This window comes from Thamnophis sirtalis, unplaced genomic scaffold (assembly GCF_051295495.1).
Source record: "Thamnophis sirtalis isolate CommonGarterSnake01/CBP01778 unplaced genomic scaffold, rThaSir2_p1.2 scaffold_5, whole genome shotgun sequence".
Classification (NCBI taxonomy): domain Eukaryota; kingdom Metazoa; phylum Chordata; class Lepidosauria; order Squamata; family Natricidae; genus Thamnophis; species Thamnophis sirtalis.
In genome coordinates, this window is record NW_028261385.1 from 109,944,433 (window position 1) to 109,968,960 (window position 24,528).

The 24,528-nt window shown below is 38.7% G+C and overlaps 1 protein-coding gene across 1 annotated transcript; it reads left to right on the forward strand.

Moving 5' to 3' along the window:
* Positions 1-5,482: 5,482 nt before the first annotated feature.
* LRRC58 (leucine rich repeat containing 58) lies at positions 5,483-20,415 on the forward strand. The gene is made up of 4 exons (XM_014066970.2): positions 5,483-5,975; positions 11,576-11,704; positions 15,807-16,084; positions 17,428-20,415. The coding sequence occupies exons 1-4, from the start codon at positions 5,512-5,514 to the stop codon at positions 17,634-17,636; spliced, it is 1,080 nt and encodes a 359-aa protein (XP_013922445.2). The 5' UTR covers positions 5,483-5,511; the 3' UTR covers positions 17,637-20,415.
* The last annotated feature ends 4,113 nt before the right edge of the window (positions 20,416-24,528 follow it).

Sequence of the window (24,528 nt, forward strand, 5' to 3'; positions counted from 1 at the left end):
GCAAATGTAGGACAGAAACATTATCTAGCCTGAGGCATGACTTTAGCTATTGTTTTCATGTTAAATTCTATACACTCTATAGCATCATGAGAATTTCTGCAGAAGATAATTGGGAAACAGCTGCAAAACCAGGGAAAACTGACCTTCGCTCTGCAGTTAAATCACTGGACCTAGTTTTGTTTACTCTACCAGGAAGTCATCACATAGGGGGAAAAAGCAAGCCAACTTATCTCAATACATTTTAACTGAATGGAAAAGCCACATTAGGCTCAAGTTCTTAAAATAACACCATTTTGGATAACCATTTTATATATCTTGGAAAATTTGCACCCTCAAAATTTGACACAATATGACTTGAACTGTCAGAGCATTATAAATGTTTGAGTAAAAAGGTAGACAGACTAGTCCATAAGGCTTGGAATAATTATAAATAATTATTATTTATTTAGTGTATGATGAGAATGTGATAGAAGATAAGTAAACATACACACAATCTACGTAAGTATATACAAAACTTCTATGGGGGTATGGCAGTAGCCTTATAACTGGACATCCAATTCAGCTACACAGGCGATCACCTCTGGTGCTGCATTGTGCAGATTTTCTAGGAAACCAGGAATGGACACTGTGGGCAGTCTTGCACAATATATTTAACAGTTTGCATATCAGGATCACAAAAACAAGGGGAATTTTTCCATCCCCATTGATACAGGGCAGAGGCATTTGTTCCAGTACCGTACCTAGTTCTGTTCAATTTCGACTACACAGTGAGGCAGATCAAAACTGGGTAGTTTGGTAGAGGGATCACTAATGGTCAGACCACAAGAGGGTATTTTGGACCATTCCAGGAGGGTTTAACTTGGTGGATGTTAATAGCTTTTCCATGCTGGTCTACGAGATTTCAATCTTGTGATAGGCTGTATATTGTCCTGGTAAATAGGGAGGGCCTTGTTGTTCAGCATCTTTGACCATAGCCAAATGAGAACTTGTTACCTTCTAATGTGGGATGGTATGATATTGCTAAGTACTGGTAATCAGTGCACAGGAGTGAGATGCAATGTGCAAGAGGAGATATAGATTGTCTGGTGAAGTTGAATATTGACCATTTGGTGTGGGTGCTGTTAAGCCACACGCTGTCACAATATTCAGATGTGAAATAAATCAAAACCAGGGCTGTTCTACAAAGAGTGTTAGCATGAGCACCCCAGGACATTCCAAGCAGTCTGTTCAGTAAATTGTTGAGGCTTTTCCATTGTTTAATTTTTTATTCTTACACACCATTGTAAGTATACATTCATATAATTGTTATTCTTCTTTACGTTTGTCATTCTTATACATTTGTTATTCCATTTAATAGGTTATAATATACAGTTTGGGTTGCTTTGTTTACCATTCCTTCCACCTGTTATAACACCACCTTATTTTCTCTTTCTTTCTTCCCACCCTCCCTTCTCTACTTTCTTCCTTCCTCCTCTCCTTCCCCTTCCTTCTTTCCTTACCTTTCCCCTACTCCTACTTTTCCTCTTCCCTTTCTTACCCTCTCTCCTTCTTTTTCTCTCCCTTCCACCCTCCTCTCCTTACCTCTTTCTTCCTTTCCTCCTCTTCTTCTCATTCTCTCATCTTCTCTCCCTTTCTTTTTTTGTTATTATAGGTGTCTCTTTCAAATCTCAGTTTGTTTTATTGGGATGATATTTCTGCAAACCCAAATATAATTTGATGTCATTTCTTATTCCCTTACCTTCGCTAATCTATCCTAACTATGTTTCCCCCCCCACCCTCTTTATATCTCACTCTTGAATATATACTTGTTAACAAGGCTTTTCCATTTTGAAGCTGTTTTTTCCAGGTGTTGTTATACTTTTAAATAATTATAATGGGTTTTTTCATAGAGAGAAAGACTCAGAAAATAATATATCAGCTCAGCAAAAATAAGGCTTTCATAGAAACATAGGGAATTTTGTCAGAGAGATTTTGGAGGTCTTAAAGTCCAACCCTGCTCAAGGCAGGAGACCTTATATCATCCTATCATCCCAGACAAATGGTTGTCCATTTTTTTCTTGAAAACCTCCAGTGATAGAACACCCACAACCCCGAGAGGTAAGCTTTTCCATTAGTTAGTTATTCTGTCCGGAAATTTCTCCTTAGTTTCAGGTTGATTGTCTTGTTAACAAGCTTCCACCCATTGCTTCTTGTCCTTTACTCAGGTGCTTTGTGGAATAAGTCAACCCCTTCTCTTCTGTGGCTTTCCGAAAGAGTTATCATATCATCCCTAATTCTTCTCTTCGTTAGGCTAGACATACCTAGTTCCCTTAATCATTCCTTTTATATCCTGCAGCTCCCTTATCATCTTGTTGCTCTCCTCTGCATACTGTCTAGAGTCTCAGTCTTTTGTATTGTGGTGATCAGAATTGGATGCATTAATCCAAGTATGACATCGCTATTACGATATAAAGCAATACTATCACTTCTCATGATCTTGATGTTATCCCTCTGTTGATGTAGCCTAGACCAGTGTTTTTCAACCTTTTTTGTGCAAAGGCACACTTTTTTCATGAAAAAAAATCACAAGGCACACCACCATTAGAAAATGTTAAAAAATTTTAACTCTGTGCCTATACTGACTATATATAAAGTAATTCTCCCACGGCACACCTTACACTATGTCACGGCACACTAGTGTGCCACGGCACAGTGGTTGAAAAACACTGGCCTAGACTACATTGGCTTTTTTGGAAGCTGCAGCACACTGCTAGTTCCTGCTTAATTGGTAATCCACTAGGACACCTAGATCCCTCTCACAGTTACTACTGTTGAGCCAGGTACAGCCTACTCTGTACTTCTGCATTTGGGTTTTCCTGCCTAAAGGTAGGCACCTTACTTTTCTCACCTCTGAACTGCATGTTGGCTAGGGCCAAGTGTCAAGTCTTATCAAGATCCTACTGAATCTTGAATCCAGTGTTAGCAATTCCACCCAGCTTGGTGTCACCTGCAGATCTGGTGAGCTCCCTTCTATCCACTCATCTAGGTCATTTATGAAGATGTTGGAGAGTACTGGCCCCAAAACAGAACCTTAGGTACCCCATTGCATGCTTCTTTCCATGTAGAAATAGTTTCATTCAGGAATACATACTGAGTTTGGTTGATCACTTAACTGCAAATTCATCTGGTGGGGGTACTTTATATCTCACATTTTTCTATCTTATGAAGACGTTCTCTGCAATGGTTTATTTTTCAAATGCCTTATTGGAGTCTAAGAATACTATATCCACAATGTTTCACTGATTCATTAATTTAGTCACTTTATCAAAGAAGACAATAAGATTTGTATGGAGTGATCTCTCTTTTTTTTTTTAGCAAACCTATACTGGTTTCTAATAATCACCTTATTCATTTCTTGATGCTCACAAATTCACTGCTTGCTTATCTTTTCCAGGATTTTCTTGGGTATTAATGTCAAGCTGATTGGTCTTTAGTTTCCTGGGTCCACTTTCCCCCCCTTTTTTGTAGGTTGGAACCAAATCAACTCTTTTCCAGTCCTCTGGCAGTTTCCTCATGGTCCAGGAATAATGAAAGATTTAATTCAGTGGTTCCAAGATCATATCTCCTTCAGAACCCTCAGATTGAACCATCTGTTCTTGATGATTTGAACTTGCCTAGAGTAGATAGTGTTTTATTTCCAATTTCTTTCCTATTTTGATCTACATTCCTGTTCTGTCTCCACAGTGTTGCTTTTGGTAGGTTGGACTATTTTTTCCTTTTGTGTGAAGACTGAGACAAAGAAGAAAGTAAACAGTTCCATTTTCTTCCTGTTGCCTTCTTGCCATCTTCTCCCATTAGTAGACCAATTATTTCCTTGACCTTTTTCTTGTTCCTTACATACTGAAACTTTTTGTTGCTGTTTGCATTTCTTGCAAGTCTTAAATCATTCTGAGTCAACTTTCCTGACTCTTATCCTTGCAAATTTCAGCTATTAGAGGCAAGGTTGTTTAGTTTAGATTATAGCTTTCTATGAAAAACCAAACCTATCTCTGAATTACATCATTTCAGACCCAGGTAAAATTTCGTACAATTGAATATGTATGGAAATAAATACTTAATATTTCTCTATGGAAAGACTTCTACAGAAAGTCAAGCTATTTTTGTAGGGCAACAAGCACACCAAGATAAACAGCTTCTAGCTTAGCCATGACATCATATGCATCTGTAGGAGGGGCAGCGGCTGATTTTTCAAATGAACCATTATTTCCCATTTCAAAGCTTTTATTTAAAAAGAACTAACCCACAGCTGTCCAACTTGATTGTGTCATGTGGCATATCATGACACTTTTGCCCTTGCAGAGCCTGGGTGGGCAAAACCTTTGCATGATGCATTCGGCCCACGGGCCATAGTTTGACAGGCCTGAGCTAACCAATAACACTTCTAGAAACAGATGATAACCAAAATATAGTCAGTTTTCTTTATTCTGTTTATGTTTTATAGTTCTTTTTCTTTATTTTGTTTATGTTTTATAGTTCTTTAGCTACTGAATAAATATTACTAGTATTAGTATACACACTGGAGATGGAAATTCTCAGAATTTGTTTGCTACTATATATATAAGCAAGCATCCAGAGAGATGTTGTAACTTCAAATGGTTGCTAAATGAATGGCTATAAGTTGGGGACTACAGTCATACCTCAGTATTTGAATGCTGCAAAACTCAACGAATTCAATACTCAATGTGTTTTGAAGCAGAAATCTTTCTACCGGTACTCGACGCTCAAGGTAGACCTTGCTGGCATCAGCTGCCTCATGACCCTAACTCCTTCGGGCTGAAATAAAGGATTACATGATTTACTCAATACCCATTTTTAGTACTAGTTGTGTTTCTGGGAACGAATCCCAGATGAGTACCTAGGTACCACTGTACCTGCATACTGATTAACATTAGACCCCAAGTGTTTCACATTGGAGTCTCACTAGCTTTATCTGGAAAGACCCTCAACTGCTCCTTTGAATTCGGTGCCTTGCCTACAGCACCCAGCTAGATGGATCCCTGACTCTCTTTAGTATAAAGTGGCCTTCCATGTTCCTGTTTTAAGCACGAGAGTATAAAAAAAAATGCGAGGTTGTCAACTGTACAGTAAGAAAAAGTCACGTTGCTAAAACAAAGTAAAATTCAATATTTTCTGAATGGAATACATACTGAACAGCAAATTTATACTGCAAGGGGAAAAAAACTTCGACCAGGGTTGGGAAAGATATGCCAGCCAAAGACCTACGGTTGAAAAATGCCCGTGGAGGTCAGTGACAGCACACTGGGACCCTGAGCTCCAGGGCGCCCCTCGGAAAAGCCGAATGAGAAACTCCCTCCGTCCGCGGGCCAGCCCGTTCCTGCGGGAGCAGCCCGGGAACCTGTATAAGTCTCGACCGATTGCAGGATAAAGCGGCCGAAGCGCGGCCTGACGTTCTGCTACTCAGGGCCCTACGAGCGCGGTCGTACTCAGGTTCCGGGGTCCGGTCTTGAAGAGATGGCGGAGGAAGGAGGGCAGGCCGAGGCTAAAGCCCGACGAGCGGGCGAGGAAGGCGAGCTTCGGCTGAGGGGCGCCGCGGAGCAGTCCTCGCGGCGCCTGGTGGTCCCCCTCTCCTGGCTGTCCCCGGCGGGCGAGCTGCCCGCGGGGCTCGGGAGCTGGTATCCGGCCCTGGAGGTCTTGGACGTGAGTGGGACGGGGTTGTCGGTGCTGGGCCCCGAGCTGCTGGACCTGGCGCATCTGCACACGCTGCTGGCGAAGAACAACCGGCTGGGGTGCCGCGGGTCCCTCCCGAAGGGCCTGGCCAGCGCCCCCCTGGGCCGGTCCTTGCGCGTCCTCAACTTGAGCGGCAACCGGTTCACGCACTTCCCAGCCTCGCTCCTGGGCCTCTCTCGCCTCCAGAGCCTCAGCCTGGGCAGCAACCGCCTCCAGAGCATCCCCCCTGCCATCCAGGAGCTCAGCAGGTGAGGCGGCTCGGAAAAGGGACCAAGAGCCCCCCGGGGAAGCCGGCCGCGGGCGACCTTCCAAGCCGAAGCTTAGGCTGCATTTTACGGGAGGTGCAACAGTCCCCCCGATAGAAAACGCGGGGCTTGTTGCTGTTCCTCGAAATGTGACCTCTGCTTCAATCAAGGCACGCATCTTTTAAGAGGTCTCAGTGATTTTATACTACCGACTAGTTATTTCAAGTGGGCTATCAGCTCATTCGCTATTTTCCTTCAGTGTTGATAATCTGCGGCTGTTCTATGCATAAACTCCCAGTTGTCTCTTGAACAAAAAATGAATTTATTATTTGCTTCTTCAACCATGCTATTGGCGGGGGAGAGGCCTCATTTCATTGCCATATTTATCTTTTACTGATTTTGTTGTGATTTCTTTGTTTCACTGATACCATACAAGTTTAATAAATTATGATTGGGTTATTTAGAACTTTTATATTAGACTATGTGCTAAAATATAGGTAACCAATAGTTGGCAGCAGAGAGTTCATAGTTCTCCCTGTCTTTCATGGCCGTTTAGTAGCCATCTGGATTTTTGTAGCTTTGGTTGAATGCCACTTAATACAACATATTTGAATAGCTTTAAAAAATATCAAACCGTGCAAAGATAATATTTATAAAAAATACAATTCTTTGAATAGCTTAGATGAAAAATAGATTTTCTGATATTTTTTTTCATTCAGGCTATTCAAAACTTTTTGTATTTTTCAACTCCCACAACAGCTTATTTCATAACTATATTAGTTAACTATAACTATACAATCTGCTCATCTTGTATCTGTTGTAAGATCTACAAAAGAATGTAAGGTAAACATTACAGTATAGGAGTAGGTGGTCTTTCAGGTAATTTCAACACTTTCATTCATTTTAACTTCAGTTATAGTTTAATATAAGAGTTTCAGAAACGTTCTTGGGATGAGTTTTAATTTCGTTTATGAATTGATTGGTTCATTACCACCACTTAATGCTCCATGATATAGCTAGATAGATTCACACATACACAGAAAGATACAATATTAGATTATGAGCTTTGTGGTGGTCCCTTTAGTCACAAGAGATTTATTTTGTGGGAGAGTTGTAGCTTAAAAATAAATTCATAAATCTTTTATTTGGAAATTTCAATTTGGCCATCTACAAAATTGTTACCTTGAATCCATTTTTCTTTGGTGATATGCAAAGCTAACTTTCTTCAGCTTTTCCATCTTTTCACATTTCAATTGAAAAATACAGCCTCACTTCTGGAAGTAATGGTTGAAAATGATTCTTTTTTAACAAACAGGGAAGAATATTTATAGCCAATTTAGACCAAATTTGCTTGGTTTAATTTATTGTATTTTGTATTGTCTCTTTATCTGTATATTTAATGAATATTGTGATTTTAATTTTATTCATATAGATGCCTTATAATGAAAACCGTGAGGGGGCTTTATCCGCAATTTATACAGTATCTATTTTTATTTTCTTTCTACTATCTGTTTTACATATTATAACCTTAGGAATGTTCAGTCACAATAAGTTTTTCCTCTGTTCTGCTGTTTTGGAAATAAAGCATATTAATTACACTGAAAAGCAAAAAATGGGAAATATCACTGAGAGACCATAAGAAGCCTGGGACATAAACAATGGTTCTTGGGAGTATAATGGATCTGAGTGTGCACAGATTCTCAGGAATTTTTATTCTTCAAGGGTCCTAGTCATAGAACATGATACACTCAAGTAAAAAGAAAACTTTCTGAAGGGGAAGACATGTCTCAGGAGTGAGAGTGCAAGTGTGCAATTGGAAGCCTAGCTTCCAGTTCAAAATATTATTCTAATTGTCATCATTTTAGTCTATAGCTTGTTTTCTAGTCACCATTGCCAATATTTCAACCCAGGGACAGTTTGTTTAATCTCTTCTAATTTCTTATTGTAGTTTCCTATGTTCTTCCCTCTTAGTATGATCAGTTTGCTATATATATTTAAGAGGTTCTATAAAGTTAGAAAAAAACAGTGCAACATCCTCTTGAAAATGATTTTAGAATAATGTTAAAATAGTATTTGATTACCGTATTTTTCGGAGTATAAGATGCACCTTTTCTCCTCAAAAAATAGGGTGAAAATCTGGGTGCGTTTTATACACTGAATACAGCATTTTTGGCCTCTGAAACCCCGCCCCCTTTGCAAAAACAACCGTGCATAGCCTTTAGGCTTCCAGAGTGCTCCTGGGGGCTGGGTAGGGCAAAAAAGAGTGAAAAACAGGCATTTTGGCTCATTTTTGGCCCCCCAGCCCCCAGAAGCACTCTATAAGCCTCCTAAAGGCTATGCATGCCCTTTTTAAAACAAAAAATGGACCTGTTTTTGCATAAAATGGACTGGTTTTTGCTAGTTTTTTGGGGGGGCAGCCTGCAGGAGCACTCTACAAGCCTCCTAAAGGCTATGCATGCCCTTTTTTGGATAAAAAAGGCCCGTTTTTGCAAAAAATGGGCCATTTTTGGGAGGTCTGCAGAGTGCAAAACCTTTTTTTTTAATTTGCTTCTTCAAAATCTTGGTGCGTCTTATATTCTGAAAAATACGGTATATGTTTAATATTTTGCACAATTCCATTTTCTTTTAGAATCTAATTATAGCTGATTTGCAGGTGCACAGTCATGTAAGTATATTTTTCTCACTGTATTAATTTTCTGGTATTCTCCATTTTGGTATGAAGGTGTTGCAGGCATTGCCTTCAAACTTAGGAAACCTACTTCTTGGTAAGCTAGAAAAAAGTGGGATATATAGCATCACCATCAGATGGATTTGTAACTTACTAACAAACCATACTCATCGAGTAGTCCTTAGTGGGTCTACATCTACATGGAGGGAAGTAAGCTGTGGGCTACCACAAGGTTCCGTTTTAGACCCAGTTCTCTTCAATATCTTCTCAAACGACTTAGATGAGGGAATAGAAGGGGAACTTACCAAATTTGATACCAAGTTGATACTACATGGACAGGAATAGCTAACACACTTGACAGACCTGAACACAGGGCCCTATCTAACAAAATGAAATTCAATGTAAAGAAAAGTAAATTCTTACATTTAGGCAATAAAAATCAAAAGTACACTTATAGACTGGCTGGAACCAGGCTTAATAGCAATATGTGAGTGGGATCTTGGAGTCTTAGTAGACAACCTATTAAATATGAGCTAACTGTTCGGTGGCAGCCAAAAAAGCCAACACAATCATAAATTGGATTAACAGAGGGATGCAATCAAGATCAAGTGAGGTACTAATACCACTATATTCTGACAGTTCCCAATCTGTCTTGTCCTTTAGGCCTGAAAGGGCCCATTTTGTTTATCTGTTGCCATGTATTTAGAGAGCCAGGAGTTCTATAAAGATGTCTGATTGCCAACTGTTGTTAACTGCCAATTCTTCAATGAAGTTTGGCTGCCAATAGTTGCTAGTTGTTTGGTTCTCACTTCTGTGCTCTCCAGGGTGCATCACTAGGAGGCCAACGAGCATCACAAAAGATGCCAGGTTTTGACCTTCCTCACCAGCTTTGGTCAACTCTGAAGAGGATCCGTACCCAACATGGTGTCTACCAGGACTCATCGTTTAAATGGGGTCTTGTCTCTATCCCTCAGTCTGACTGTAGTGCTCCTCGACAAAATATCCATCCCATTGTGTCCGAATGTCCATCAAAACTTACATTGGGCCAATGTCTGATTTTATTTAACATAGACCACTCTGTCCTTGAATGGCTGGGTGGACTGGACATTAACATTTGAACTACTATAAGTCCATGTATTTGCCATATGCTAAATAAATAAACCACTCAATAAAGCCTTAGTAAGGCCATACTGAATGTTGCATTCAGTTTTGGTCACTATAAAAAAGATGTTGAGACACTAGAAAAAGTGCAGAGAAGAGCAACCAGGATGATTAAGGCACTGGAGACTAAAACATGAAGAACGGTTATAGGAACTGGGAATGACTAGTCTAGTGAAGAGAAGGACCAGGGGAAACATGATAGCAGTGTTCCAATATTTGAGGGGCTGCCACAGAGAGGAAGGGGTCAAGCTATTTTCCAAGGCACCTGAAGATCAGACGAGGAATAATGGATGGACACTGATCAAGGAGAGAATCAACCTAGAAATAAGGAGAAAATTTCTGACAGAACAATCAACCAGTTGAAGAGCTTGCCCTTGGAAGTTGTGGGAACTTCATCACTGAAGACTTTCAAGAAGAGATTGGACTGCTATTTGTCAGAAATGGTGTAGGGTCTCCTGCTTGGGCGTGTTAGATGGCCTATAAAGTCCCTTCCAACTCTGTTAATCTGTAAATCTGAATATTACCTGGTAATTAATTTTGTGTGTTTAGAGGCATACTATTTCTGAGCATTGTGGTTACGTATTATTAAAGTATTGTTACTATTAATTATTAAAGAATAGTTGATAGAGCTAAACTTTGCCACAAAGTTCACTACAGTCTAATGCAGAATTTAGAGACCTAGGTCCAAGTATCTATTCATTTGTGAAACTTGTGTGACCTTGTTTTAATTGCTTCCACCAAGTTAATTTTTATGTGCTGACTTGAGCTTTTAAGCAGACAGCATGCACATAAGGAAAAAAATACTCTATCACTTCAAGATCAAAGTTCTCTTTCTCCTACATACTGAAGAGACATAAAAACAATTTATTTATAATTTGATGTAAGCCAATGTGGTTTGTGCCAATTATCAATTGGTAATAGATGAAGCAGCAGAAGTAATCTAAATAGAACTCAAAATAAGTCCAATAAGCTTTATTAGAGGAGGAACACAGCAGTTGTCTCTCTAGCCTCACTTAGGGTTTACCAAGGCTGGGCCCGACCATGACTTCTTTTCCTTTTGTATTTCTGGAGGAAAATAAAGCATACTTGCGATATCAAATCCTTCAACAGACATAAACACAGAAGAAATGACAGTCACCTTGGCATCTCATATCTCACTTAGCAAACTGGCAGGGCATTTTATTGTCTTTGAAACTTCTTCTAAAATAGAATTATGACCAATCAGAAATATAGCAATCTAGATTTCTGCTGCATTCCTGCAATACAGCTTTAAAGCTTTTGCATCTTCAAACTATGACTCCTGTACTTGTATCTACATTGGAATACAAATACAAAGACTGGGTTTCACTTCATGACTTCCGAATCCATGTTTCATAACTTTTACATGTACCAGACAATGATTGCTTTGAGCTTTGTAAAGCTTTGCTGACTATTGATTTATTTTCTGAGTGGTTTCAGCAACTGTCTGGCAGATAGAAATTCATTTTGGGAGGCATTTGGAGAGGGAGAAAGAAATTATTTTTCATCATCTATTATTATTTTCCTGATAGCATTTTTTTAATTGAAGGAACCTACCTGGAGAAACTTAACCTGATGAACCATTTCCTTTTCCTTTGTTTTCAAATTTGTTTATTAAAGTTTCTTTAATATAATCATTTTGTAATATATGTAAAAGGTTGAGGTCCACTGATTTATGTTCTAAATGACTTGCTGAATCAATACTTTGTCAGAAATGGATGCAAATTTTATGTATTGATTTTGGTTTCTCTTTCAGTTTAGAATTTTTGTATCTTGGGGGAAATTTCATTACTTCCATTCCACCAGAGTTAGCAAACCTGTCTTCACTAAATTACCTAGTCCTCTGTGATAACAGGATACAGAGTATTCCACCTCAGTTGGCACAGTAAGTATTTCTAGCGATGTTACTCTTTCTGATATCTGTGTCCTAAATTTAGTGTCTAAAAAACTGATAATATTTTCTTTTGAAGTGTTTTTGTATGAAAAGGAGACTATCTTCTATATAATAACATAATCTCACAATGCCGAGAAGGTGTGTAATTCATTGCAGCACCACAATTAGCAAATTGTACAATAATTGCACATGCTGATCTATAAACAATACTTGTAGATTGCGATTACTATGAGCTCAAATAGTGTGATATTTGATTTAGTGATTTAGTGAAAATTATATACTATTATACTATTGGTATATATACTATTTCCATTGAGCTGAAACTGATTGCAGATAGTGCTTGAGTTACAACTGCATTTGGGACCAAAAATGTCCATTATTAAGCAATACTGTCATAATGTAAAGTGTGATGGCAATCCATGCAGTCCCTGTTGCCATTATTAAAGGAGGATTGTGGCTTGTTAAGCAAGTACCTCTTTACAAGTCCTAGGTGAGTTGTAAGAAGGCCACAGGCAAGTAAATGGCTGTTTTCAGTGGGAGATTAGGTGGCTATGGAGATGCAGCACAAGTGCAGTAAGGCTCAGGAAGAGTACATATGTGATGGAAATGGACAACTGGACTTGAGATGGCTGCTGTCAGGTAAGAAAGGTGTATGAGTTGCCAGGTAGCCATAGCAAGAGTGTAGTGGAACGCTTGGGAAATGTCCAAGATGTGCGAGTGGCTGGGGAGATGTAGCACAAGTTCAGCAAGGCTCAGGAGGGTGTGGGAGCACCCGGGGAGATGCAGCGTGAGTGCAGAGGGGTTGTGTGAAGTGCATAAGTAGGAGAGACATACCCAAGCAATTTGTGACGTTTGCCATCTTCTCCAATGGGTTTATTTTTGGGAAGTCTTCAGGGAATGTTGCAATCATGTGACCTTGAGTCAGTGCAACCATCATAAATGTAAGTGATTACATTTATGATTACATGATTGTGGAGGTGCTAGAGTGCCAGACTTCAAGGACTAGACATAACAGATACCTTCAGTTTGGTATAACTTTGAACAGTTGCTGAACAAGAGGTCTTTAAACAAGGACTACTTGCACCCAGGAATTTGACAAGGGATCTTGCTATTTTCAGAAAGGACTGCTGAGAAGAGATAGGATGCAGCTTATAAAACCTGAGAAGGAACCTCACTAGTCTCATCAGGAGGACATCAAATAAGAATAAAAAAGTAGCTAAAACACAGAATCAAATATACTGAAAGTGATGTTTTCTCTCTAAAATACTTCAGAGAAAAAGCAAAATTTACAGAAAATGGAAGAAAGAAAACAAAGCCAAAGAGGTAGTGATGTCAAGAAACTGTCGAAACTAAAGGCTAAAGTGGTGAAGCTTGCAAGAGATACCAGAAAGAATAAAAAGCGTTCTTTATGTACATTAGAAATGAAAATAAAACAAGGCACTTTTAAAGAGAAAGTGGTGAAGCAGTTATGCATAATGGTGAGAAGGCAGAATTCTCCTATTTTGTATCTCTTTTCCCTCTGAAGGTGCAGGGGAATGAGAAAAGGGTAATTTAGGATAGACAAGAAGAGAGACCTTAGACTTGCTTACCAACTGTCTCATTTGGTGTCCATTTGGTTGCCATGGTGCAAAAAAACTTGCTACCAGTATGCTGTGCACAGGGCCAGGCGTCCTGGTCGTGCATGCACGCTGCGGACATATGCACATTCCACCGCCCCTGTGGCACCCAGCTGCTTGTCAGAGGTCGCACAGGTTTTATCTGACTGTTTGAAAGGAAAAATCAAATAGGTGTTTAAAATAAAGCTGCTTGAAGACTATTCACAAGTGGTTCTGATTGCTTGTGCCTGATATTCACAGTGATGTGATTTCCCACTTAATGATTGCTTGCCCAACAACAGAGCAGCTGGTCCCAATTGTGGTTGCTAAATGATGATCATTACATGTAATTTAAACAAATTCAGGACCAGTTGGCTTACATTCTAGAGCACTGTACTGGACAAACTTGCAGAAGTGGTTGCAGTACCAGTCTTAGTAATCTTTAAAAACTCCAAAAGATTATATGAAATCCTAGAACACTGGAGGAGGCAAAGCCATCTTCAGAAGGATTTGAAAATTACAGATCTGTTAGCATGACATCTACAGTAGGCAAGGTTTTTAACCAGATTATCAAACAGCATGTTGGTAAATGTCTGAATTTTCATGCTAAAATCAATAGGCACTAGCAAGAAAACAGAAACTTTCGTGCAACTACCATATTTTCCGGCATATGATGACTTTTTAACCCCCCCCCCCAAAAAAAAATCAAAAATCGGGTGTCATCTTATATGCTGGGTATAAGAAAGGCCATAACAAAAAAACAAAAACAAAACCGGCGGTAACGACACCAAAACCCGGCCATGTGGAGTGCGCAGCGGGCAGTGTAGAAAAGTTTCTCCCATGGCTGGGATTGTGAAAGGACGGTGGCCGGATCAGAGGGTCATTTATAAAACTGACGACAGAGATGGATCTTTTTTCTCTCTCACCTCATTCCCGCTGAGCACTTTTACTACTCTCAGGTTTATTTCCCGCCTTCCCAAGGCAGAGAAACCCCCAGAAACCCGCCCCGCTTATACCTGGTGTCCGCGATCTTCTTTCTTCCTGCCCCCGTCCTGTTGCAGGGTGCCCCGAGGTGAGTCTGCCTAATGTTCCCCAGATATTTTCTAGGCTATTTCCACACTCGGCTCGTTCACCGTTTCCTTTCCAAAGCTCTATTTCCCCCCCCCCCCAAATGCATCACAAACACCAGAACATAGAAGCATGTACAGAGTCCCTTTTCCAGAGCCTGGAGCTCCAATCTCCCTTCCCCAGGTAGACTGCTCTTGAATCTCCTTCCCAAAGCTAACGATCAACGCTAAACGGGATTTGCCAGCGCATTAAGACGGAGCCTGCTTTGTCTATTTCAAGTGTGCAGATGGGAGATGGGCTGTTGTTTGCTGTGTCTTGTTCAACCTTCCCCCATTCAAGGAGAGGAATTGGGGTTCTCGTGACAACAAGGATATTGGGTGGCAGATCCCTCCCTCTCCAGCCCCCTCCCTATCTCTGTTCATCTATTTCTCTCTCTGTCTTTCTACATCTATCTATCTATCTATCTATCTATCTATCTATCTATCTATCTATCTATCTATCTATCTATCTATCTATCTATCTATCTATTATCTATTATCTATTATCTATTATCTATCATTTCCATATCCACCTTCCTTATCTTTCTATCTACCTATCTATCATCTATCATTTCCATATCCTCCTTTCTTGTCTGTCTGTCTGTCTGTCTGTCTGTCTGTCTATCTATCTATCTATCTATCTATCTATCTATCTATCTATCTATCTATCTCAAAACCAACAATCAAGAAGGGGAAAACATCTGCAATTATTCCCCAAACCCTTTTTGCACACTAAAAATAATAATAACAATAATTCATCTGGGATCCAGTTTGGGGAAGGGGAATGTTGGAAGGAAAAACCATCTGGTTCAGTCCAAGCTGGGAGAAAGGCGCTGGAAATAAAATGGAGGCTGATTGGCTATTTGGTGTGCCTCGGAAGAGGGGTAGTCTTATATGCCGAGTATAGCCCAAACCCTATATTTTAACAGGAAAAGTAGGGGGTCGTCTTATACACCCAGTCGCCTTATACGCCGGAGAAAAAGGTACATTGTGCCTGTCCAACCTTGTCTCCTTTGATAAAATTGCTGTATTTAATAAGTGTAATCAGGATCATGCCCTAAATCTACTACACTCAAGAGAACATATATTTGTTATGGAGCCATGCGTATGGTCCTATTCTGGTATATTATAAATTAGACTCATGTGTTTTTTAATTACTGAGTTTTAAAAAGCAGTTTCATTACTCTAAAAATTAATAAGGAATATAGTATATTCAGAAAATGCAGAAACATTCTATATTAGCACAGAGAAATCATTCTGTGTGTTCATTATTTATAATAGCTTCACTATGCATATTAGGGAAGTGCACTGTTTAATTCACAGGTAGATAATATCTATCATCCTGGAAAAGGATTTGTTGCTCATTTTGGTATACCTGTCTCTCATTTCCAGGTTGCATTCACTTCGCTCTCTTAGCCTTCACAATAACTTACTGACATACCTTCCTCGGGAGATCCTGAATCTGGTTCAGCTTGAAGAACTGAGTTTGCGTGGGAATCCTTTGGTTGTGAGATTTGTCCGTGAATTGACCTACAATCCTCCAAGCCTCCAAGAACTGGCTGGACGCACTATCAAAACTCGCAATATTCCTTATGTTACTAGTGATCTCCCTGGAAATCTCTTTCGATATTTGAATCTGGCCAGCAATTGTCCTAATCCTAAGTGTGGAGGTACATTCTTTTTTCTGCTTTTAAGAGAAAATTAAATTTAGAAATCAGTAGCACTTTTTTCAAGACTTTGGGGAACCATTTTAATGGGTTTTTTTTTTAACTAAGTGCTAAGCTTAAAGTTTAAAAAATCAAAACAACTCAGTAATTTTTATTTTTAAAAAGTTAAAATACAAAACTCATTTTTTAACAAGAACAAACAAAAAAACGAAAGAAAACATTTAAAAAGTTTCATTAAAAAAAAGACACAAACAACACATATTATTCCCCCCCTTGTTGAACACTGATTCACTGAGCAAAACAGGCCCAAAACATTTTGAAACTTCTAATTCTATTTGCAAATTATTAACCTGTCATCTATCTACCACAGGGGAAGTCATCCTTTTTATACCTACTGTCCACTTTTGTATCTCTTTTAGTAGTAATTTTTTATAACCGCCCACAAGTTCCACAGTAATGGTGATTTATAAAGTAGGGAAGTAACTTTACTTTATAAAAATTATAAAGCAGAGTTACAGCAACCCCCCCACCGCCCACCATGAAAACTGGAACGCCCACTAGTGGGCGGTAGGGACCAGGTTGACTACCACTGATCTACCATATTAATGGCAAAATATTTAACAACAACAAAAAAGGCAAGAGTAAAATTTCAAAACCTTCTGTTAACAAATTTATTGTATTCAACTTGGAGAAAGTTTACCACAGCTTCTTATCTATCCCAGATAATTCCAACAAATAATTATGATTTGTCCTGAATTAAATATCCATGTTTGTTTCTTAATACCATCTGTTATCAATTGTTATACAGTTTAATATAATGAATCCATTCTCCAAAGTCAATCTACCTTCCCCAAAAAGTCCAGATGAAATTATTTTCTGGGTTGACTATGATAAATCTATTCCCAATCTCCTTCAGTGTTTTTAAGGGAAACCAATTGATCACTTACCAGTCAGCTAGTTTTCTGCTGTTGTAAAGGAATGCAGGCCTGAACTTCTGGAAGGCATATGCAATCCCCTCAGTCAGAGAACTGTAAGTCTCTTTCACAGAATCTGCCACTTTCAAATCAAATTCCTTTGTGAAGGTGTTTTACTACAGTTACTTGCATCTGGACCTTTTTTTTGGCAACATTATTATTTTGTCAAAACATTTTTAAAAAGTTTCATTTTGTTAGCGCCCAATGTTCAAATCTGTCAAGATCCAGATTTGCAGCTGTCATAAACTAAGGACCTAATGACTTAAAATACATGTTTTGCACAAGATAGGAAAGACCATGAAACATGATGTATGTCCATGTTTATACAATAACCACACACTATTTTAAAAACTTCATTTCTTCTCTTTTTAGGAGTCTATTTTGACAGCTGTGTCCGCCAAATAAAATTTGTCGACTTCTGTGGGAAATACCGGGTTCCACTGATGCACTACCTTTGTTCCCCAGAGTGTTCTTCCCCTTACAGTTCTGCATCTCAGAGTTCTAATTCCCAGAGTGAATCTGATTCAGAAGATGAAGCCATTGTTGCTGCACGCAGGATGCAAAAGGTTCTTTTGGGATAGGAAGAAGAGATAATACAAGAAGCAAGTGCCTGATGTCCTGTGGAATAGGCTTGCCTATGTTATATCATTCGCAGAAAATGCACCTGTAGAATTATCCATAAGAAAGCCACTAAATGCCTTAGGGAGAAATTAATATAAAGACTTCTTACAGCTTGCTGTCTGGAAGAACACTCTTAAAGCTTGAGATGTTTCAGGAATTCTTGGCATTGGTGACTTGTTAGAGATATTTTAAACTTCATCTCTTGATACTGGCTTTGAAGTGGATTATCTTTAGTCACTGAGATAACACTAATACTTATCTAAGAATACAGTGTAGGAGTTCTTTGTGTTAAGCAACTATTCTACTTGAATATTGGTCTTCCCCTAAAGGTGCTTGGGCTTTATATATTTATTTTTAACTTCCTCCAAAATGCACGAATTTCAAATTTGTTACTTCTTTATTTTGCTTCACTGCCTATGATCAAATGCTATGCTATAACAGCATTAACGTGCCTTTCCATATTTTTATACCAGCTCCATTTTTCTGCCCTTCAGTGCATTCCTAAATTGTACCTCCAAATATTTAGAAGCAAAATAATTGCTTTTTTGGTAGCATTTTTGCTATTTCTTGACAACTGAAATAGGTGTGTGTGAAATAGGTGTGCATAGCAAAAGACAGACAAAATGAAAAACTGTATTTTGCCAGTTACGTTGTCCCAATTTCCTTTAGGGGCTAAATTCAATGGGCTGCTCAGTGCTCCCTATTGCTAGTGCTCTTGAAAGTTGTGGTTCAGCAGAATTGGGGAGGTTTCCAATTTCTGTATTATGCTATCATTAAGTGCCTTCCTTGGGTTTTCTTCTTGAAGCCTGCCATTTTCTATCTTGTGATAAAGATAAAGAATTCACTTTCAAAGTTCATTTAAAACAACATTGCAAATTTTTTGCACATACCTAGATGCCATTATTTGTCACATTTTATGTTATGAGTTGTATTTCATGATATGTAATTATCTATATATGTATCCATACATTTAACAAATATAAAAGTCAGATTTTTACCAATCCATTTATTTCTTCCATTCTCGTTACTGCAAAGTTACTTACATTATATCCTTACTCTCTTCTCTTGTTCATACTCACATTAGATTTTATCATATGTGCATTGCCTTTTTGCAAGTCCTGACCCAAATTTCCTGCCTCTCACATTTCTAAACATGTTGAAGTGTTGAAGATACCTCATACATTTAGGGATATATCTAGTCTATAAAAGATAAATATTCACAGAGAAGTTGCTGTTATTAGGCATCACTAGGCTTATCAGTGACAGTGTTGGTAAACTTATGCAATCATTTTTCAGCACACAACACTCGCAGTATCACAGACAATTGTGACTTCCCTTTTTTTTACAGTACATAAGCTCTTCTCCACAGGTTTATGTGGGCTCTTCAGTCTTTTCCAGAAGCAGTATTTCTTTTGCAGATTGAATGAGTATTATCAATAGTAATCACATATTGAATGCTGAATATAAGTAATACTTTTGCAATGGATAGACTCTTTTCTGAATGATGTTAGGAATGCTCTCGGCTAAATAGAAATCCATATGTATAATACGTGAGAAGGGAATCTCACACAGAAAGATCCCAGCATTTTAGAAAGGAATGCAGTATTATTACTGGGATCATTGCAAGATTTGTAAAAGAAATTGGGATCTACAGCTATTTGTACTTTTCCATTGTGGCTTCTGCCTCCAGTGAAATATTTTCTGTTTGATAGGATTGGTTTGTGGACTTGCATGAATACATATATTTACTCCCAAATCTTTGAAACGGCTCATTTCAGAACCATTCCAGCCATTTCAATGGCTGATTTCATACATATATACAGTATATATAGAAAGAAATGTTATGGAGTGAATGTGTGTATGCTTCCTTTGGCCAGAATCTCCTATCAGATTAATTTATATTTAGATTCAGATATTATTGAACTCTGGTTTCCACCAACCTCAGTCAACCACAATACAATGGTGTACTGCAAGATCTTTAGAAAACGATCTGGTTTTACAAAGAATGTCTTTAAGAAAGTTTAAGAAATGCTGCTTTTAACAGCAATATACAGTATATTTTCCCCATGTTCCCTTGTTAATATAATCTAATTTACTAAAATGGTCAAAAGGAAAAATCCATTTTTATCATAACATGAAATTAATATTGCAACCTTAACTTAGAATTAACTCCTATACATTCACTAAGGCTTGGAAATAGATTTAAAAGGAGTGTTTTCAGACCTGAACTTGATTATTATTTCATTTTAGCATTATAGTTACAACTGATGCATGCAGGCATATACGTATTCATTCAGTCTGCAATTTCCATCTTGAGAGTGAGTCTCATACTTCTTTCCTCTGAACATTTTATGTTATATCAACCCAATTCATGATTTTGGAGAACTTAGAATGTTTGCAAATTATTTGGCGACATTTATGTTGATTCCAAGTAAGATACAATCTAACTGAATTTTATTGTTTTTCTTAGGTATAATAGCTCTATTTTTTCTGTTAATTTATTAATGATTTATGTCTTTAATGGAATCTTGATACTATTTGATGTCAGTCCTATTACAGGTAAAACCTAATACTGATTCTTGTTTAATCTGGCATTTTTTGATAATAAGCTTAGGCAAAATAAATTTTCTAGTTTTTCCATAGATTGATCTTATTCTAAACTGTGATTGAAAATATTGTTTGTACATGTGCTCCACCTGCAGGCATGCAAGGTTTCATTAAAGCATTGTTTAGATTTTGTTTTGATTCTTTCTTTCCATGGCATAAAAAATGTGAAATCTGAATGTCCTTAATGTCCTCATTTCTCTTGTTGTGTTTTCTTCCAATCATTTCTTTATCCATTAATGCCAGAGGGAGAGTTTATAAATTAAAAATTAGCACCTTAGGATCTGTACAGAAAGTTTGAAGACAATACCTAAAGCAATTTATATAGTTTTTATATATTTATATTTCCCTCTAATTGAATTTTAAACAATTTTCTTGTTGAATATTTTAATGTGCGTTGCTTAATGCTTATCACTCCTCCTCAAAAAAAAATGGCTTTTCTGATTTCTTAAGTATTTTTAAAATCCTTTAGATTGCTTGCCAAAGGATATCTTTGTCTTTTTAATTTATATTCTATTTTGGATAATGGATCAAATATATTTAACCAACAATGAGAAACAATCATTTTTACCATGCTGGTTTTGTAACAATCATCAATGGGCTTTTTGGTGAAAAGATTAGTTCTGTTCAGACCAATGTTTATAGTGTAATAATAACGTTTCTATCATAGAAACTGCTAGGAAGGAACATTCATATTTGTATAGCATACTTGGTTATATGTAAAAAAAAATCACATAGATTCTATAGAAAGACAAATTTAGAATACATTAGATTTAGGAGACATGGTTTCAATAACCTTAGAGAGGTTCTAGTCCATGATGGCGAACCTATGGCATGCATGCCAAAGTGGTGACACATGGAGCCATATGTGAGCACGCGAGCCATCAGATCCAGCGTGCATGCACGTGCCAACCAGCTGATTTTTGGCCACCCGGAAGGCCAAGGAAGGCCGTTTTCGCTCTCCCCGGGCTTTAGGAAACCCTCTGGAGTCTGGGAAGGGTGAAAAATAGGCCCAACAGGCCAACAGGAGGTTCTTCTGGAATACAATAGGGATGAAGTGCCCATAGGTTTCCTTTGGTAAGAAAAAATCAAAGTGGCTCCATCTTAACCAATTCATTGATTAATGACACTATAGTATATAAGAGTCTGTAACCACTCCCCCTTTTTCTTGCAATGACTAATTGGGTTTGTTTTCCAATATCCTGTTGACATTGGCCTGGTTCTGAATGTTCATCTATTTGCTTTGGCAGAATATTGCAGTCAGTTTCCATGTAGTGTCCTACTCCACTTTAAAAATCTGAACTTCTAATAATGTGTAAAATCCAAACTTTTAGAAAAAATTGATTTTTTTTTAGGACACCTCAAACATATGTCTGATCCCTGATTTGGAGGCAGATGCAGGGAGAGGAAAATGTCAAGAGAATGAGCATAACAGTTTAACAAATCTGACTCTTCCAGGAAATAGCTTTTCAGCACTTGTGTCATTGGTGTGCTAATGTGAGCAGACCACATTTTGCAATGATTTTTCTGATAGGACTCAGAAAAAAGACAACTTGTCCTGGTAAATTAGCATTGATCTCTCTCTCTCTCTCTCTCTCTCTCTCTCTCTCTCTCTCTCTCTCTCTCTCTCTCTCTCTCTCTCTCTCCCTCCCTCCCTCCCTCCCTCCCTCCCTCCCTCCCTCCCTCCCTCTCTTTCTCTCTCTCTCTCTCCCTCTCCCTCTCTCTCCCTCTCTCTCCCTCTCTCTCTCTTTTGGAGGTACCAGAAGAAGTGTAGCTGCTTGGCTCAGGATTTGGTTGATTTTATTTATATTGCTATAAACATAATAATACTTACTATTTTTATTATTATTTAAATGTATATGTCATCTGATTCCCAGTGACTGGAAGTAACATGACATCAACAACAAAAGAATAACAATGGCAGAAATGACAAAAATAGATGGGAATCCCTCCAAAATAGGGGTTCAATCACCCTCACCAAAGTACATTCCAATATTAGGGAAAACCTCATTATGGAGGGCAGGTGCTGCTTCAGAGAAGGCACACTTCCATGGTCCTAAAATATAGCAATATTTAATAGAAGGAACCTGAGATTCTTCTAGCAGATGCTAGGCAGATACTATGGGAGACAGGCAGTCCCTCAAGTAACCAAGTCTGCCAGTTGGATTTTATATGTAGCAACCAGCATCTTGAATTACGACATGCTCATCACTACCTATACGACTATTCTGAACCAGTTGAAACTTCTGAATGAACTTCAAGGGCAACCCCTTGTGCAGTACATGGTAGATGTCAACTATGAGGTGAGCAGAGTGTAAAGTTTCCTAAAGATGCCATTCCTGATTCATAATAAGCAAGCCAATGTCTTAATACAAAAACCAGTGATTTAATAACAGCTTCTTTATGCATTCTTCATTAGGCAATATTTATTAGCAGCCATTTCTTTGCTCTCTTTGCTTCTGAACTTTTTCCATGTTCCTTTCCTCTCCTCAGTCTGTGTCATAAATCACATTACCCATCTCAACTCAGCTACTGTAATCTGAGATCCAGCTCCGCTGACTGTATGCATGAAATGTCAACACGGAGAGTTGACATCCGGCTCCCCTCACTTTGATTGCTTTCAAAAGCAATCTCTGAGCAAAAACAATTTGAGTACAAGTATAGGATTCAAGGCTACATTCTCCCCCCCCAGGCTTGTTTGCATTTTTTTCATGGAATCTTTCAATAAGGCGACTAGCCTGAATATTTCTACTCTTTACCTAAGATGCCTCTCACAAGGGGTAGCCCTTCCACTGGAGTACTGGAGTTGCCTCCTGTGCCACCTCGAATCAAGGATGTGTTGCACCTCATATTGGGTTTGGCCCCCTATGACCACAGGCCTGGGGGCTCCCAGGGCAGTGGTCTCAGAGTGGATCCAACCATGGGTTTTAAGAGGCTACTGTGGAATACTGGGTGTACCTTCCCTAGCAGTCAGGGCAGTTTCAGTTGCACTGAGACTGGGTTGATGATCTTTACTATGGGGAATGGTCCCACAAACTTTGGTCCCAGTTTCTTGCTAGGGAGTCTTAACCTCAAATATTTTGTGGAGAGGTAAACCTTCTCTCCCACCAGGAATGGTCGTTGCGGAGCTTGGTGCCTGTTTCTTATAGGTTTGTGCTGCTTTAGCTAGTGTTTTTTTGACATTCTCCCAGGTTGCTTTTAGTATTGACATCCAGTCAGTCAAGCTGACTGAGGAAGGGGGATCCCTTGGATACTCAGACATTAGGACAAAGTCCATGCCGCTTACTCCTGTGAATGGTGTTAGTCCTGTGCTGCTGTGAACAGGATTATTGTATACAACCTCAGAGAAAGACAGAAAGTCTGCTCAATTAGACTTCTGATAGTTCACGTAGCACCTCAGGTACAGCTCCACCATAGCGTTCAGTCTCTCTGACCCCCCCCCCCATTGGTGCTCGGGTGAAAAGCCAAACTAAGGCCCTGGGATGACCCAATGGCCCGCAGGAACTTCCTCCAGAACTTAGCCGTGAGCGGGACCCCTCTGAGATAATTCTTTGAAGTACTCCATGCAGGCGGTATGTGTGCTTCAGGAACAGTTTAGCCAGCTTGTGAGCTGAGGGTAGTCCGCTGCAGGATATAAAGTGTGCCTGTTTGGAGAACAGGTCTATTACAGTCCAAATCACCGTGTATTGGTGATCATAATCACTTCTGATTGCAGTGCAACCATATATTATGTACCAGAACATTTTCTTCTAAACCGTTAAACCGTTCTTCTAATTATATGTTTGTCATATTATTAATTATAAAGAAAAATACTTTCCCAAAAAGTGTTTTGAATATTCCTCCTGATTTAATCTATGCATACTGAGACCCCACTATTCAAAATAATTTTGTTAAAATTTATTTATTAAGGGCTGAGTAAAAACATTTTCTTGCTCTCATAGCAAACTTGAGTCATCCATTAATTCATTCATTAATAGGAAATGTAATATTTTCCTTTCTGATCCCCTTAAGTAGCTAATCTATTGAAATATTTATTGGCCTGCTCTGCTCAGAACAAAGAAGAACAATAAGGTAATCTAGTCACATTATTTTAGAGCAACATAAAGGATGCACCATGATTATTATTATCATTATTATTATTATACAATTGTATCACAGCGGCCAGTTGTTTCGCCGGATTTGGCATTGGTTACTAATAAGGCCCCACCCAGGGGCCTAGGACGTTGTAACGTATTTTCGTAATATGCG